The following is a 14,862-nucleotide window of genomic DNA, read 5'->3' on the forward strand; positions in this document are numbered from 1 at the left end:
ATTAAAATATACCTATGCTTATTTTTAAATAAGAGATTTAATTACCTGTATTTATACACAAAATTCTTTTTAAACTTGTCTAAAGGTGATCACATTATAAATCCAAAGTAAAAACCCAACTGTTCTCATTTGTTTAATCAATCTTCACTCATATTGCACTGTCTGTCTAAAGAAACTTTATTATAATTTGCCTCTGAAGTTTTTTTAGCTTCGAACAGATTTTCCCAAACCCAGATAGACATAACAATATAAATATAAGGGTTAATACCTTGAAAGCCTATGTCCTTTATACCTAATTATACATTTTCTGTCCTTCATACCTAATTATACATTTTTGCCTCTGTTGAAGCATTTATTCTTTTGGCAAAAATCATCATTATGACAAAAGTTTATCATCATGATCCCATGATGTTTTTCTTCATGAACATTGAATGTAACTGTGTAAAATCCAACCTGGAGTCAAACTACTTATAAATTTTTCCTTTTGATACATTTTTCCATGTGAACACATTTTTATACATTAAAGCTGGTTTAAGTTTCACTGCAATTTAGTGGCTAATGATCAATATTACTTAAAATTAATTTGAACAAGTTTTAGAAGCTTTTACCAACTAAAAGAATCTTTTACCTTCTAAAATGTTTGATCATTACATTATTAATATAAACTCCATTTGAATAATTTTTTCTATTTGATCTTGTAACTGTATTTATTAATTTAATATAATATTTTAGGTTTAAATTTAAGAATGAACTGTGTAGCCTTACATAGCTCAGTCTCAGTCTATAAAGACTTTTTTATGCTTAAACTTCTGACTCTCACATCTTAGTCAGTTTTTACAAGTTTTGCAAGATGTAGAATCTGGCTCATCAAATTAGAATCTTTATCTGGGAGAAAAAAGAAAATTATCTTTCTTCTTTCTTTATTTTTGAACATCTCATATATCAAGTTTAAATGCCAGCCAGTCTTATTGAGATTACTAACATAATCTATGTAATGAATCTTCAAAAAGCTGATAAGCTTTTTAAATTAATGTTAAACACATCACCTCCACTTAGACTACACTTTCCTTGGACGTTGCTTGTGCAATGAACAGAGATGCACTATGTTAATATCACTAAACAAAGTTCGTCTACCTTTATAAGCTGCTCGTTGTAAAATTTTTTTATATATTTGTAGAGTTTTTAGAATTAGTAATTAAAATGGCTTATTTGTTAGCCCAATAACAAAAATGAAAAAGGAAATTACACAAGATCCAACTCATAAGAGATAACCCAGAATGATATAGTTTTTACCCCCCTCTTCACTTCCTTATAGTACTAACTAACTAATTTAATTATAAGAAAGTTAAAGAATGAGCCAAAAACTTAATAATATTTTACTATTGATTAAATTTTATTTTTTATTCCAGAATCTGTAATTTATGCAATTAGTCAACTAGAAAGGCCAATGACAAGATATTCATTAGATACAGATGTAAAAAAGGTAATGCAGATCCCAGAAAAATATATAGACAAAGAAGAAGAAGAAAAAAAAGAAATAGAAACAGAATGGAGAGATCTGGATTTAATTCAAGATCCTAATATACCTCAAATGCCCAGAGGATTAAAAGAAGATGAAGAACACTTAACGAGAAGTGAACTGGATCCAGATATTGCATCATTATTTAGTGATGAACATTCATTAGAAGAAAAACCTAACATTTCTACAATGACTATTGCTTCTATATATGGGTACCCAAATTTGAAACTATAACTTCAATATTATGTAATTCTAAATTTACAACAAAATTGTATGAAATTGTTCAACTTGGTTGTAATTTAATAACACAAAAATGTACAAATAATAGATTAATATGAATTTATCAACTAGTTTTAATATTAATATTATTTATTTGACTGATTCTTTATCAATCTATATTATCTTACATAAGAAAAAAAATTAATAAATAAAAAGAGCAATGTTGCAATGTTGTTTATTTATGAATTAGTATTCACTAATTCCAATTTAATAGCAATACTTTAGACTTACTTTTGTAATGATTAAATCAAAGATTTTATCACCATCATTAATAATTTTTATGAAGTAAAAAAAAAAACTGTTAAAAATTTAATGTAATAAGAAAATTACAGTCCTCTCTTTTAAATCATGGTAGGCAGTACTTTTTAATGTTTTGATAAAAATATAAAACTTGCCATGATTAAATTTTATATGTTAATATTTAAAATTTTACTGAAGTTGTATTGAAAAGTACAGACATATTCTCAAAAGTTAGTAACTAACTAAACATTTTATTATTAAAAGTATACTTAATAATTATGTAGATCATATTAGGAATAAGCAGATGGGTAAAAAAAAAAAAAAAAAAAAAATCTACTTTAGGGATATAAAAGCAGCTACTACAGCATTTCATTTCCTAGATAATAAGAGCAACATCACAAATGAACAATTTGTAGTTTCAAAAATGTAGAAGCAGTTAAAATGAACAAATGAAATAAAGTAAAAATAACAATTTAGAAGGCAATAATGAAAATATGTTTAGTCGATATTTTTTGTTTGCAATAAAAGAAATGTAGAAAATTCAGTTTTTTATTAGTATTAATAAATATATATAAGACAATAGTTCTAGAAAAAAAAAAATCTTAATTTTATTTTACATAAGTTTGTGGAAGATCTTTTAAATGGTCAATAAGTTATTAAAATGGGAATAGAAATATATATTTAATATGGAAATATACAAGATTTTTTACCAGGAAAGCACATATTATTTTGGAAGATGGATAATTCTACAGCTAAAAGTAAAAAGTCATATAATACAGTCCAAAATGTTTTGCTTTCAAACTGTTGCTCGATAAAGAATTCAACTTCAAGTACATTATATGGGTAAATTCCAATACATTTCTAAAATTTTTCACACTAATTATGGTAAAAGACTAATGTGTTTGTGTCGTATTATTTGACAGGAAAATTATAAATAAAATGGTTCTCAAAATTGAAAGAATCAAAACACCTTTTTTTTTAGGTTTGGTGTAAAATAATTTTGGTAAAAATGAAAATTAATAAATAAAACTGTAACAAATGTTGTAGAGAATTTAATTCAGGAAAAATTATACAAAAAAGCCAATATACTTCTTTGAAAAATTTTAATTAAATGTTGAATTGGTGGAATTCTTATAATTCTAAATAATAATTAAAGGTTTTTTGTTTTGTTTTTCTGGGTGAAAAACACTTCCACGTTATTGCCTAGACACAATATATTTGTTGTAATTAACAAAGATATTACATTATATATCTCAATTAAAGTAATAAAATAACCATTTGCTTTATGGCAGTTGGCATGAATAGCTGAAACTCACTATAGTAGTTCAAATACTTGAATGTAAATGAACGGTCCTAAGAAACCGTAAAATATAAGATAACATTTCATTATCCCCTAGAAAAGCACGTTAGCCTCTAGGTTAAACGATGCAATGCCACATAACAGATACAATCCAGAAGACTGTGGTACACTGTTAGTTGGCAGTTGCAGTGAGCACAAAGGGGGGCAACCATTTGCATCATCAATATCCATGAGTGAGCCTAGGGTGCCCTATACGTAAATGTCACATAACCTCCTCTGGATGGTTATTTCTACATGAGTGGTGGTGATACAGTGATGCATGAGGAATGATTTCGACATGGTGATACAGTGTTCTTAATTGGGCAAAGTTTATTGTTCATGGTAGCATCCCGTTCACTTTGCCACTCATCATGAACTACCCTCTTCAGGTAACAAACAAGATCATTAGAAGGAACACAATCGGTAGAAGCAGGCTCAAAACATGCCTCTTTTGCCGCACTAAAGAAATGGATATTGTATTCAAGCAAGTAAAATTCTAAATGATTTCCGATTTGCCTTAAAGATGCTGTTTAAAATAAAACAAACTAAACTTTGTTAGATTTTAACAAATGCTCTAAAATTACAAATACATTAGTTTTTTACAATAAAAAAAATGTTGCATCACATTATATTACCTACAGAAAAATATAAAGGTAAAAATCTTTCGGCAGCTGTAACTCAAACAAAGAATTTCCAAACTCTATGTTTATTTATTTTTAGCTCTAGAATCAGGTGAAATATTATACTTTCCTCATGGAAAAACTGTACATAAGCATAATAATTTATTAACAAGCTTCAGTATTTAATTAAGGTGCTCTAAAACAAGATTGTGCTTGAAAATCATTTAATTACTGAATCCTCTGCTGTAGTTTCTTTTTAAAATCAAGCAGTGGTTGAGTTATGTCCCTTATCACCTTTCATTTCTGCCCTATCACCAATCCTTGTTATGCATTCTCGCCAAGCTGCTTAATGCTAATTATATTTGCTCTGAAATATGAATGGTATTTGTAATATTTTTTGTGGATTTGCGTTTTACTCAAACAAGTAAATAATTTTTAATTTTGACTAATATTTTATGGTGACTAGTTCAAATACAACTTTTTTAAAACAAGTACTTCAAGAGATAAATGTCTGCAAGATAAACCTTTTAATGTAATATCTAAAATCTACCTCAATACGTTGTTATGAGGAGACACACAAAACAAATTAAAGTATAATGTTGCTGTTGTAAACATAACATAATGTTTAACATTAATAACATAATGTCTCTCAATATTTCTTATTATTTGAAGTGCACCATTTACAGAAATAAAAGAAAGTACTTACTTGATATAAAGGTTTAATTGGTAAAGATGTATGAAAAACTGTATTGTAGCAAGGATTACATGTGTTTTTGATTACAGGTGTCGCTAAATTTTCTTCATTACCATCATCAGATTTCATATGGATTATAGCACATGTGCTAGGTGGAATCATCTCAGTTACATCATCACAACTTCCCTTAATTAAAGGCAAATGTAATGCACGTTCTATTTCAATTCTTACTTTAAAAAAACTATCAGAATCAGCATGATCATCAGTTTGCTTGTTATAAGGAATATTTTCGTAAACATTAAAATTATTGCCAGACTGTCTGACAGGCAATACTCTATCTTGTTTAAGAATATTCTCAGATAATTTAGAGTCTTCTCTTATTACAGTAGTAGAAATCTCATTTAACCCTTTATTTTCTGATTTATCACAAAGAATTATGTTATCATCATAATCTGTTTCTATACAATGTTTATTTCTTGCAAGAGGCACATTATTTTCACTTAATCCTTCATTTTCAAAATAATTATTGGCACTTGTTAACTGGCAATTGTTGAACTGTATCAAGTCAATGACTGAATTATCATCACCTCCTGCACAATTTTCAGAATGTTGCCTATTAGATTTCATATTACATGGAAAAACTGTATGCAATTCTGTTTTACTTTCACCATCATCATCATTATCATCTATAAAATCAATAAATTTTAATGTACTTATTTTTCCCACAACTTTACTATTTTTAATTCTGTTTTTATCTGTTTTATTACACTCAAAAGAGGAGAAACTTTCATTATCAGAATTAATGTGCTTATAGTGAAGTAAATCATTTTTGTTTCTGCTACATTCACAATGTTCATCATTTATTTCAGGATTTAACAGTTGTATTAAATCTCTGTTACTTCTTTTACTTCTACTATGTACTTTATCATCATCATCATCATCATTACGGTAATTATTATTTTCATTACTGACTATATTTGTCAATGGTTGTGGCTGATGTGGAGTGTTTTCTTGTTTTTTAAAATTAGAATGACAATAACTACTAGGAGATTTAGAATTAATTCCATTATCATTATTATTATTAATTTTGTACAATGCTAAACAACAGAGCGACGAATGAAATGCAGACTTAAAACATGAGAGTTCATGTTGACGAACTATTGAACAAAAACATTCACATCCAGAAATACTATTAATGCAACACAAATTATTGACAATATCTGATGAACAAACTGGTAATTCTTTATTTTTCATTCCCTGCAGATAATATTTTATAAATTTGAGTTGTTCACAACTATTACTACAAGGTAAAGTCTCAACATTATTCCCTTGCTTAAGAGTTTTGACCAAATCTATGTTACCAGATGATGGTTTAATCTGTGAACATACTTCAGAAAGAAAATATAGATTAATTTTATTCTTAATTTGTCTCTGGTATTTTACTGTTAAATTTAAAAATCCAAAATTCTGTTCACATCTAACCATTTTGAGGTAACTGTTTGTTACAGAAGACTGTATTAATTTTAATGGAAGTTTCATAATTTCAATTACTTCATTTTTATTCTGTTGACACTCACAATATTGTAATTCTAAATTGTATAACTTAGAAAATGGAAGTAATGCCTGGAAGTAAAATAAAATAGATTAATAATGACAGTTTAATTGTAAATTAAAAAATAGTAAAATATATATATATATATATTAATTCCTTTAAAACATCTGATGTATGGATATGTCTCCTCCTGTCACATTCACACAATAAACTAGTTTCCTTAACTAAATACCTAAAGTATAAAAACGTTTCTAAAATGAACTTTCAATAATACGAGGATGAATCAAATTTAAACAGTAATTTTGTTATTCTATGCAGCAAGTAGTTCCAAGCTGAATGGTGAAGTGGGGGGGTTAATGTCAGTGTGTTAGAGAGGGGGAACCATCATGGTTAGCTCTTCTGCTCTGTTCTGTCATCAGTACAGTCTTAATTTATTTTAAGACAATGAAGTAAGAGGTTCTGCCATCTGTTGCACAAACATATAATCATAAAGTTTTTAAATAATGAAGGTGCTGAACCTGCAGAAATTTTAGATCATTTAAATGTACAGTTTGGGGATTCTACACCATCCCAGAACCAAGTGTATACGTGGGCCAGACAATTTAAGAGCGAGTGAGAAAGTGTAGAAAATAAAAGTCATGATTAAGGTCATGTCTCACCAGTTGACAACATCTGTGTCATTCGAGAGCTTATCGAAGGTGATCGCCAGTTCACTATTGAAGAAATCGCATTAGAAATGGGTATCAGCTATGAGAGTTCTCAAGCCATTATCACTGATCATCTTGGCTTTCAAAAAATTAGTACTTGATGGGGGGGGGGGTTGTTAACCAAAAATCAAAAACAAGCCAGGTTGGAGGTCTGTGAGAGATTTCTGAATCGACTTCCGCAAAAAGGGAATGATTTTTTGAGGCGCATCGTCATATGTGATGAGGCATGGGTCCATCATTACACTCTGGAGTCAAAAATGGTAAGTAAGTAGTGGTGAAGAAAGGATGAGGGCTACCCAGTGAAGGCTAAAACCCGTCTGTCAGCCAGAAAAGTACTTGCAATGATTTTTTTTGACTTAAGGGCTTTACTCATTGGTCTTCTCCACAATCAACAAATGGTGAATGCAGCTGCTACAGTAAAAAAAAAGCTGCCTACCAAAACAAAAGACAGGGTATGTCCATCAGAGATGTCATCCTTCATGACATCACCAGGCTGCACACCATGATTTTGACATGGGATAAATTGGATAAAATGTACTGGGAAACCCTCGACCAATCTTCATACAGTCCAGATTTGTCACTGTGACTATTTTTTGTTTGTGCCCTTGAAAAAATAGCTTGAAGGCGAACGATTCAAAAATGATGCAGATGTTGAGGAGCATGTGTGCATTTGGTTGACAACTCATCCTCAAATGTTTTATGATCAAGGAATATTCAAGCTTCCACATAGTTTGTAAAATGTGTAGATCGTGCAGGAGACTATATAGAGAAACGATGAAGGTATGAATTGTGTATATTATTATATAAATTTATAAAAATAAATTATCATTTATATTAAACAGATAGGAACCTATTATGTCTAATGGTTAATGTTAATCTTGCTTCAACAAATAGTACTCCACACTTTAGCTTCAGTATTTTATACTGTTGTTGAATGAATTCTGCATATAACATATTGTTCTGTATTTTATTTTAATAACTTATTTAAATATTTTATTTGCTCATGATTCATGAGGTAGCAGGAGTTTTTAGCAGTTCAAAAATGTGAACTCTGTATACATAAAGGATGTAATTCAAATGTTCTAAGTGCCATTTTTTGTCAAATTTATTTTAAGACAATAAGCCACAGTTTACATAAGTTCTCATTGATAATAAGATTGAAGATATAATTCAGATAAAACAAACTGCACTGACTTTATGTACCACTGTTTTTGCCTGCAGCTACATCATGTACCATTGTTTCGTGCATAATGTTGTTTTTCTATTTATGGTAGTGTTCTGTTTAATAATGTGAAATATTAGATTGATATTTCATATAATGAAAGGTGAAACTAAGTATGGAATACAGTGGAAGGGAGCAAAAGAAATTTGAAAAAAGAAATTAAGTGGTGAATTTTATCAAAAAATGAATCTTTTCCATACTTCAAACTTTAAATAAGTCATACAAAAGTTTGCAAAAAGTGGATTCTCATTCTTGTCATGTAACAGAGATTTTACTAAATTGAAAAACGGCAGAAAGTTAAAAAATTATTTTTTCTCTTAACTTATGTCAGGCTGATTAACTATAAAGATGTTTAATGTTTTTTTAATAATTCCATCTAAAAAAAAAAAACAGCCTGTTTTAAAAGTAGAAACCTGCCAAAGATTCTTGCATTGTTTTTGATAACTCAGTGATTTCTATTTTATAAAGGTTACTGTACTTTTTTAAAGTGCTGTCTTTTAACATATTTTACAGTACTTAAACATATATTTTTTCCTAAACATATTTATTTCATTTTCCAGTGCGATAGGTTTGATTATTTATTACTAAAGTTAAACAATTGGATTTTTCCAGTGAATGTAGATAAATGTATAATTTTAGTATCAAATATATTGAGAATAAAATAGTTTACCATGAATTTCTTTTCAAGAAAAAAAAAGATTTATGTGTCAATGTGAATTATCTACTGTTTCAAATAATCTTTTTTTATATGATTTATAACCCAAAACAAAAATAGATAAAAATAAAATAACTTCTTTTTTATATGCTTATATTGAAAACAATTCAGTAATCACTTTTATAAAATTAATGATACTACTAATATAATTTACCACTCCTTTGACCTCTGTGATAAGAGTAGACAATTCTGCCTTCAGAAGGTTCTGGGTTCAAATTATGGCAGGCTTGGCATTTTTAATGTTACAAAATATATCTATCATTATGATATGATAATTGGGCGCCGGTTGTTTCGAAAGAAATTAAATAAAATAATTCAAAATAAACTAAATTATAATTAATTAAGTTTAATTTAACTTTGTTAAAACAAAGTTTGTAAAATAAAATTTGTCAAAATAAAGTTAAATAAACTTAATTATAATTAATTAAGTTTAATTTAAATTTATTTAATTTAATTTCTTTAGAAAAACTCAAAATAAACATGCTGCTGAAGCAAAAATTCAACTACACACGAAATGATCCAACATTTGGTTTTGTTAAAAAATATTTATTTGAATCGCAGTATAGAAAAGTAAAATACAACGTGTTTACTATATACCTGGAGATAATGTTTTGCATAACACATGTTCAATATGTCCACCATCACATCTAGCAACTTTTTCAACACGAATCCTAAGTTGTTAATAACTTGATAACACATCCTCGGTTAACTTGTTGCATGCCTTAATGATCAGCACTAGCAGTTCCATTACTGTATGAGGCGTTTAGGGATCATCTTTTCCTTTAGATATCGCCAAAGAAAATAATCACACGGATTCAAATCAGAACTGTTCAGGGGGAAGTTCTGTTCACATACAAAACGATCAGAAAATCGATTTGAAATGGCATTTGCATTAAAAGTTTAATGCAGAAAGTCTAAAACAACATTAGTTGTGTGTGGTCTGTCTCCATCCTGCATGAACCACTTGAAATCCTTTTGCTAGAAGCTGAGGAACAAAATTATTTCACAGCATGTTAGGTAACGTTCACTATTCACTGTCTGTTCAAAAAAGAATGTTCCTATTACCCCATGACTTGAGATAGTGATTAATACCGTAATTCTTGGAGCGTGATGCACCTTTTCATGAAGCATGTATAGATTTTCAGAAGTCCAAAAATACACATTTTGTTTATCAACAACCCTCTAGGTGAAAATGGCCTCATCTGAAAACCAAACATTGTTCAACAATACTTCTTGGTTCACAGTCCATTCAGCGAATGCCATTCTTTGATATTTGTTGTCAACCATTAATTTAGGCAACACTGTTATTTTGTATGGATTCAGATGGAAATCAGTTTTTTAAATTTGCTGTACAGATCGCTTAGAAATCCCAAGTTGTGCTGCTGCTTTTCTTTTTGATTTGCCCAGGCTCCTCAGAAACTCTGCTCTGACAGGTTTGACATACTGTGGAAAATGAACATTGGCAGCTCGTTCATGCTTACTGTCAAATACTGAACCATCACTATTAAATTTTTCATAACGTCTACGTATTGTTTAAAATGAGGGCAATGAGCACCAAGTTTGGAAATGTGCATGAAACAGTCTTTGTGTAAGCACCACACATTTTGTTTCATTAAAAAACAACACAGTCTTCCTTTGTCAGCCATCTAGGGGCAATATATAAACAGCACACTTGGAAAGAGAAAAAACTAATATTCAGCAACTGCTGTCACTTCTGGCAACATAAAAAATTAATAATTATGAACCTAAACAATTATTGCCAAAAAAATATTGGATCATTTCGTGCGCTGGCTTATATGTACTTGTTATCGAATTCAATATCTTATAAGTCAGTTGATAAAATTTTTTTTCCAGATGTATCAACTTATTTACTGAAATGCTCTCTTAATACGCAAATTTGAAACTTAAAAAATAAATCATAATGCAATGTTTATATTATATAACCATATGTCATATATGAACAGTCTAATTTATAATTACAGCAGAATATAATAATGATGGTAAAATTCATCTTAATAAGAATTCATCTTAATTAAGATGACCTTATAATTGTATTAAAAATTATAGCTGAAAAAGTCAACCATTCATAACAAATTTTTGCACTTGCTATAACAAAAGAACTAAAATTTATAAGATTTTGTTTTGGATAAAAAATCCTGGAGATAAAATTATAACTCACTTATTTAAATTAATCAAAATGTTTATGAAAACCTGCAGCACAGTGAAGGATTCTTTGATATACAAACCAGTATTGCAGGTAGAATTATTATCATCTTACTTTGTGAAAACAGTAATACATTTTTATATATTACCACTGACAAGCAAATATCAATTATAGGATAAAAAAAATATTCCTTAAGGCTGAAAAAGAGTGTATTAGAATCACGTTTATGCAAACATAACATTTTTGGAGTAATGTTTATACAAGTATTTCAAGATATAATCAAAACAACTGATTAATGATGAATAGAATCATTTACTAAAACCAAAGCTCACACTGACAATAAAATTTTAACATGAAAAGGTAAGTTTTTAATAATAATTACCAGTAATTACTAACAATGTGTACTTTATAAAATATAAAACATTAACCGTTGAATTGGCAGTTATTAATTACTTAATAAGTTCATTGTTACACACAGATTTGCAGTTGAAATGACCTTTACTGATAATGGCTATGTCTGCAAATCTGTTAGATGATTGAGGGGAAGAGGCGATCTGGAATAAAGTGAAAGAAATCGCATGAGATAAAAACCAATGGAAATCTCTTATAACCTTGACACAATCAGGTAGAATAGGAGGTGATTAAATAAGTAATTTCTAATCCTCCTTTCTGTCATATTACAATAATTTTATTTAAAATCAAACTTTGATTCAAGCTATGAGATAATAAACTCAAAGCATGAGATAATAATAATAGATAATAATTCATGAGATAATAATTCAAACTCAAAGCATGAGATAATAATATATGTAACATAAAAAAATATTCATAAGATAAAATTAAAAAATGTTTACCGTGGCTATCATATGATCACGAGGACGAGGATGATAGAATCGTACCCATACAGAGAAACTGACACTAGAAACATTTGTATACATTTTCAGAGCATCACACAATGGTTTACTTGCAAATTTTAATTCATGACGATGTTTATAATCAAATGTCGGCCTAATCTTACTACTAACTACTCCTGTACTATACATTTGAATGTGATCACGAACACCTGTAAGATAATTATTTTATATTTTCATTAATTTTCCTCAGTAATTATATAACTGATAACATATAACTTGGTAAAACTTAAATAACTATTGTTTTAAACAGTCCTAGCAAGATTCTAGAATTCAGGAAGACTAGGGACCCAGCTTTATCTGAAGATAACTTCAGCTTCTGGTCTGGCTATTTAAGAAACACCATTATAAAATATTTAAGAAGTAAAAGAAACGATATACAAAATAAAACACTTATCTTTATGCTTTAATTTTGACTAAGAATATAAGATAAATAAATTTAAAAAATAATTATTAGTCAAGTTATTTTTACCGTTATTAGATGAAGTATTTTGATCACTGACAGGAAAGCTGTACTCCACATAACACGAAATATCTTCATGCATATCATTAAACAAAGAACATTCTGAAATACTGTTTATATTAAAAATAATAATATGACAAATCTCTTCAACATTATAATCACTGCCATTGAATGCTTTAAGATCAGAAAAAGAAGGTAGTGTTTTTGTGGTCATCATATCAGCAGGTTTTCTATTTGACTGACAATTAGTACCTGGCACCTCATTTTTCTTTTGTTCATTGAAATCTGTGCATTTATTGTTATGACAGCACTGACAAACTGCACTAAAGTTGTCAGTTTTACTATATTCAATTTCTTTAGCTTTTTCTTCTTCTTCATAATTTTCTTTTTTCTCGAGAAGAAAATTATTTTCATTTTCACAGGCATTCATTAGGGGTTGTATTTTACTTGTATCATATACATCGGTCTGAACTTCAGCTTCAGTCAAATTGCGGTTTTTTAAATTTGTTAACAAATTGTCTCCTACAATAAAAAATTATGCAAATTAATATGCAAGTTTTTTTTACAATAAATAAAAACTAACACAAATTAATAATAAAATAGTAAGTTCTGGTAAGCCAATAAACTGCATCCATTACAAAATGATGGTTTTGTAATAGCCAGAACATAGTATGAGATCTGGTTATAAATTGAAGGGTATGAGAACTAAGGAAATTGCCATTGGCTGAAGGAGTATTTAATTAACCTGTTCTTGTAACAATCAAATGAGTTTCATTGCATGCTGCTGTTAGTGATTAACCCTAATACAGCTGAAATTGTGATAAAGCAACGTAATTTCTTTTTGCATTATTATTACATGAAATAATATTTATTTAATGTTTTAAGTTGCCTGTTTTAATAAAAATCTTGCATATTATTAAATAATAGTAAAAACCTTTTTGTTGGTAATAAATATTTTTTGTTATTGTTCACAAAATTTAATCATTTTTTGCTTCTTCTGAGATGACCTATAAATAATTTATATAATAATAAACTCTGATGTACAATATTATTTTAATTCATTACATACTCAAAAATAGTGATAGTTTTTCTGTGTAATTTTATCTTATTGTCAATTATTTATTATGTCTAAATCTAGAAAGAGAAAAATTAATGTCGTGTTTTCACAACTTCAGCAGCAATGAATATTCATAAGGAAAGCCATGAGCCACCAGCAGTACCGTGATAATATAAAAAGAAATTTACACGGCTGACAATTATACATTAAATACTACGAACAAGTTCTCTAAAGTGCAGCCTTACATTAATCTTCTGAATAAACACTTTGGCAAATATAGTGTTTTTATTCACTAATTTTCTATAGATGAACAAATGATACCATACTTTGGTTTCCATTCTTGTAAAATGTTTATGAAAGGAAAACCTGTGTGCTTTGACTTCAAGGTGTGGTGTATATGATCTTTCCAATGATACCTTTTCAAATTTTCTCTTTATCAAGGAAAGAAGCAGAAGTAGATTCTAATCTTGGAATAGGTGCTTCAGTTGTTCAAAATTTATTGTGCATTGAAACAATCCCGGAAAGCACAGAGTTTATTTTGAGAAATTTTTTAGTATGTATAAATTGTTAAGTTTACTGAAGAAGGAAGGTTTTTTCATAACTGTTACAGTTATTGAAAATAGAATTCAAAACTGTCCTTTGGAAGATACTCGTTCTTTGCGCGAGGAATCTTGTGAGGCATATGATTATCAATTTGAAACCATCAATTCAATTTTAATTACAAAATGGAATGACAACTCTCCTTTTACTTTAATAACAAATTTTCAGTCCAATGAAGCTATGAATTATTGCAAAAGGTATTCTAATGTAAAAAAATGAAAATTTCAATCCAACAGCCTGATCTTGTCAAGCAATAAAATCGCTATATGGGTGGGTTTGATTCACTGGACAATGGTGACATCAAATATTGAATAAAAATGAAAGGAAATAAATAATGGAGGTCTTGTTTTCAAAATTTCTTGATGAAGCCTTAGTAAATTCATGGAAGCTCAAATTCTGACAATTTGTAGTTATTGCATTATTATCATCAAAGGCAAATAAAATGGAAAAAAATTGCTATTCTACAAATGCAAAACCTTGGATGACCAACAATGTTTTCAAATGCAAAAACAGTAACAAAGTTGAAAGCAACTTCCTGAATAAAATGCATATAATAGATGAATTCGCTGCCGACAATGTAAACGTAAAACAGTATGTGTTTTTGTATAAAAAGTATAAAGATGGACTTCACCAAAAATATTTTACTGATTACCATAAATAATTAACTTAATATTTTCACTGTATACTGAAATAAAACATTTCATTTATATTGAATCCTAATTTCAACTGTGTTTAGTTTTTATTTAGATTTGTACAAATATATAAAAAATAGTAAGCTAA

The 14,862-nt window shown here is 28.6% G+C and overlaps 1 protein-coding gene across 6 annotated transcripts in view; it reads right to left on the reverse strand.

The window, feature by feature from the left end:
- Positions 1-14,862, reverse strand: part of LOC142319132 (uncharacterized) — a 103,521-nt gene that overhangs the window by 26,511 nt on the left and 62,148 nt on the right. For all 6 annotated transcript variants that reach the window (XM_075356075.1, XM_075356072.1, XM_075356078.1 and 3 more), the window contains 3 exons: positions 12,435-12,947; positions 11,906-12,114; positions 4,704-6,314 (listed from right to left, as the gene is read on the reverse strand). In XM_075356075.1, coding sequence (XP_075212190.1) covers positions 4,704-6,314; positions 11,906-12,114; positions 12,435-12,947 — 2,333 coding nt within the window. The remainder of the gene's footprint in view (positions 1-4,703; positions 6,315-11,905; positions 12,115-12,434; positions 12,948-14,862) is intronic.

This window comes from Lycorma delicatula, chromosome 2, assembly GCF_047948215.1.
Source record: "Lycorma delicatula isolate Av1 chromosome 2, ASM4794821v1, whole genome shotgun sequence".
In the NCBI taxonomy this organism is placed as follows: domain Eukaryota; kingdom Metazoa; phylum Arthropoda; class Insecta; order Hemiptera; family Fulgoridae; genus Lycorma; species Lycorma delicatula.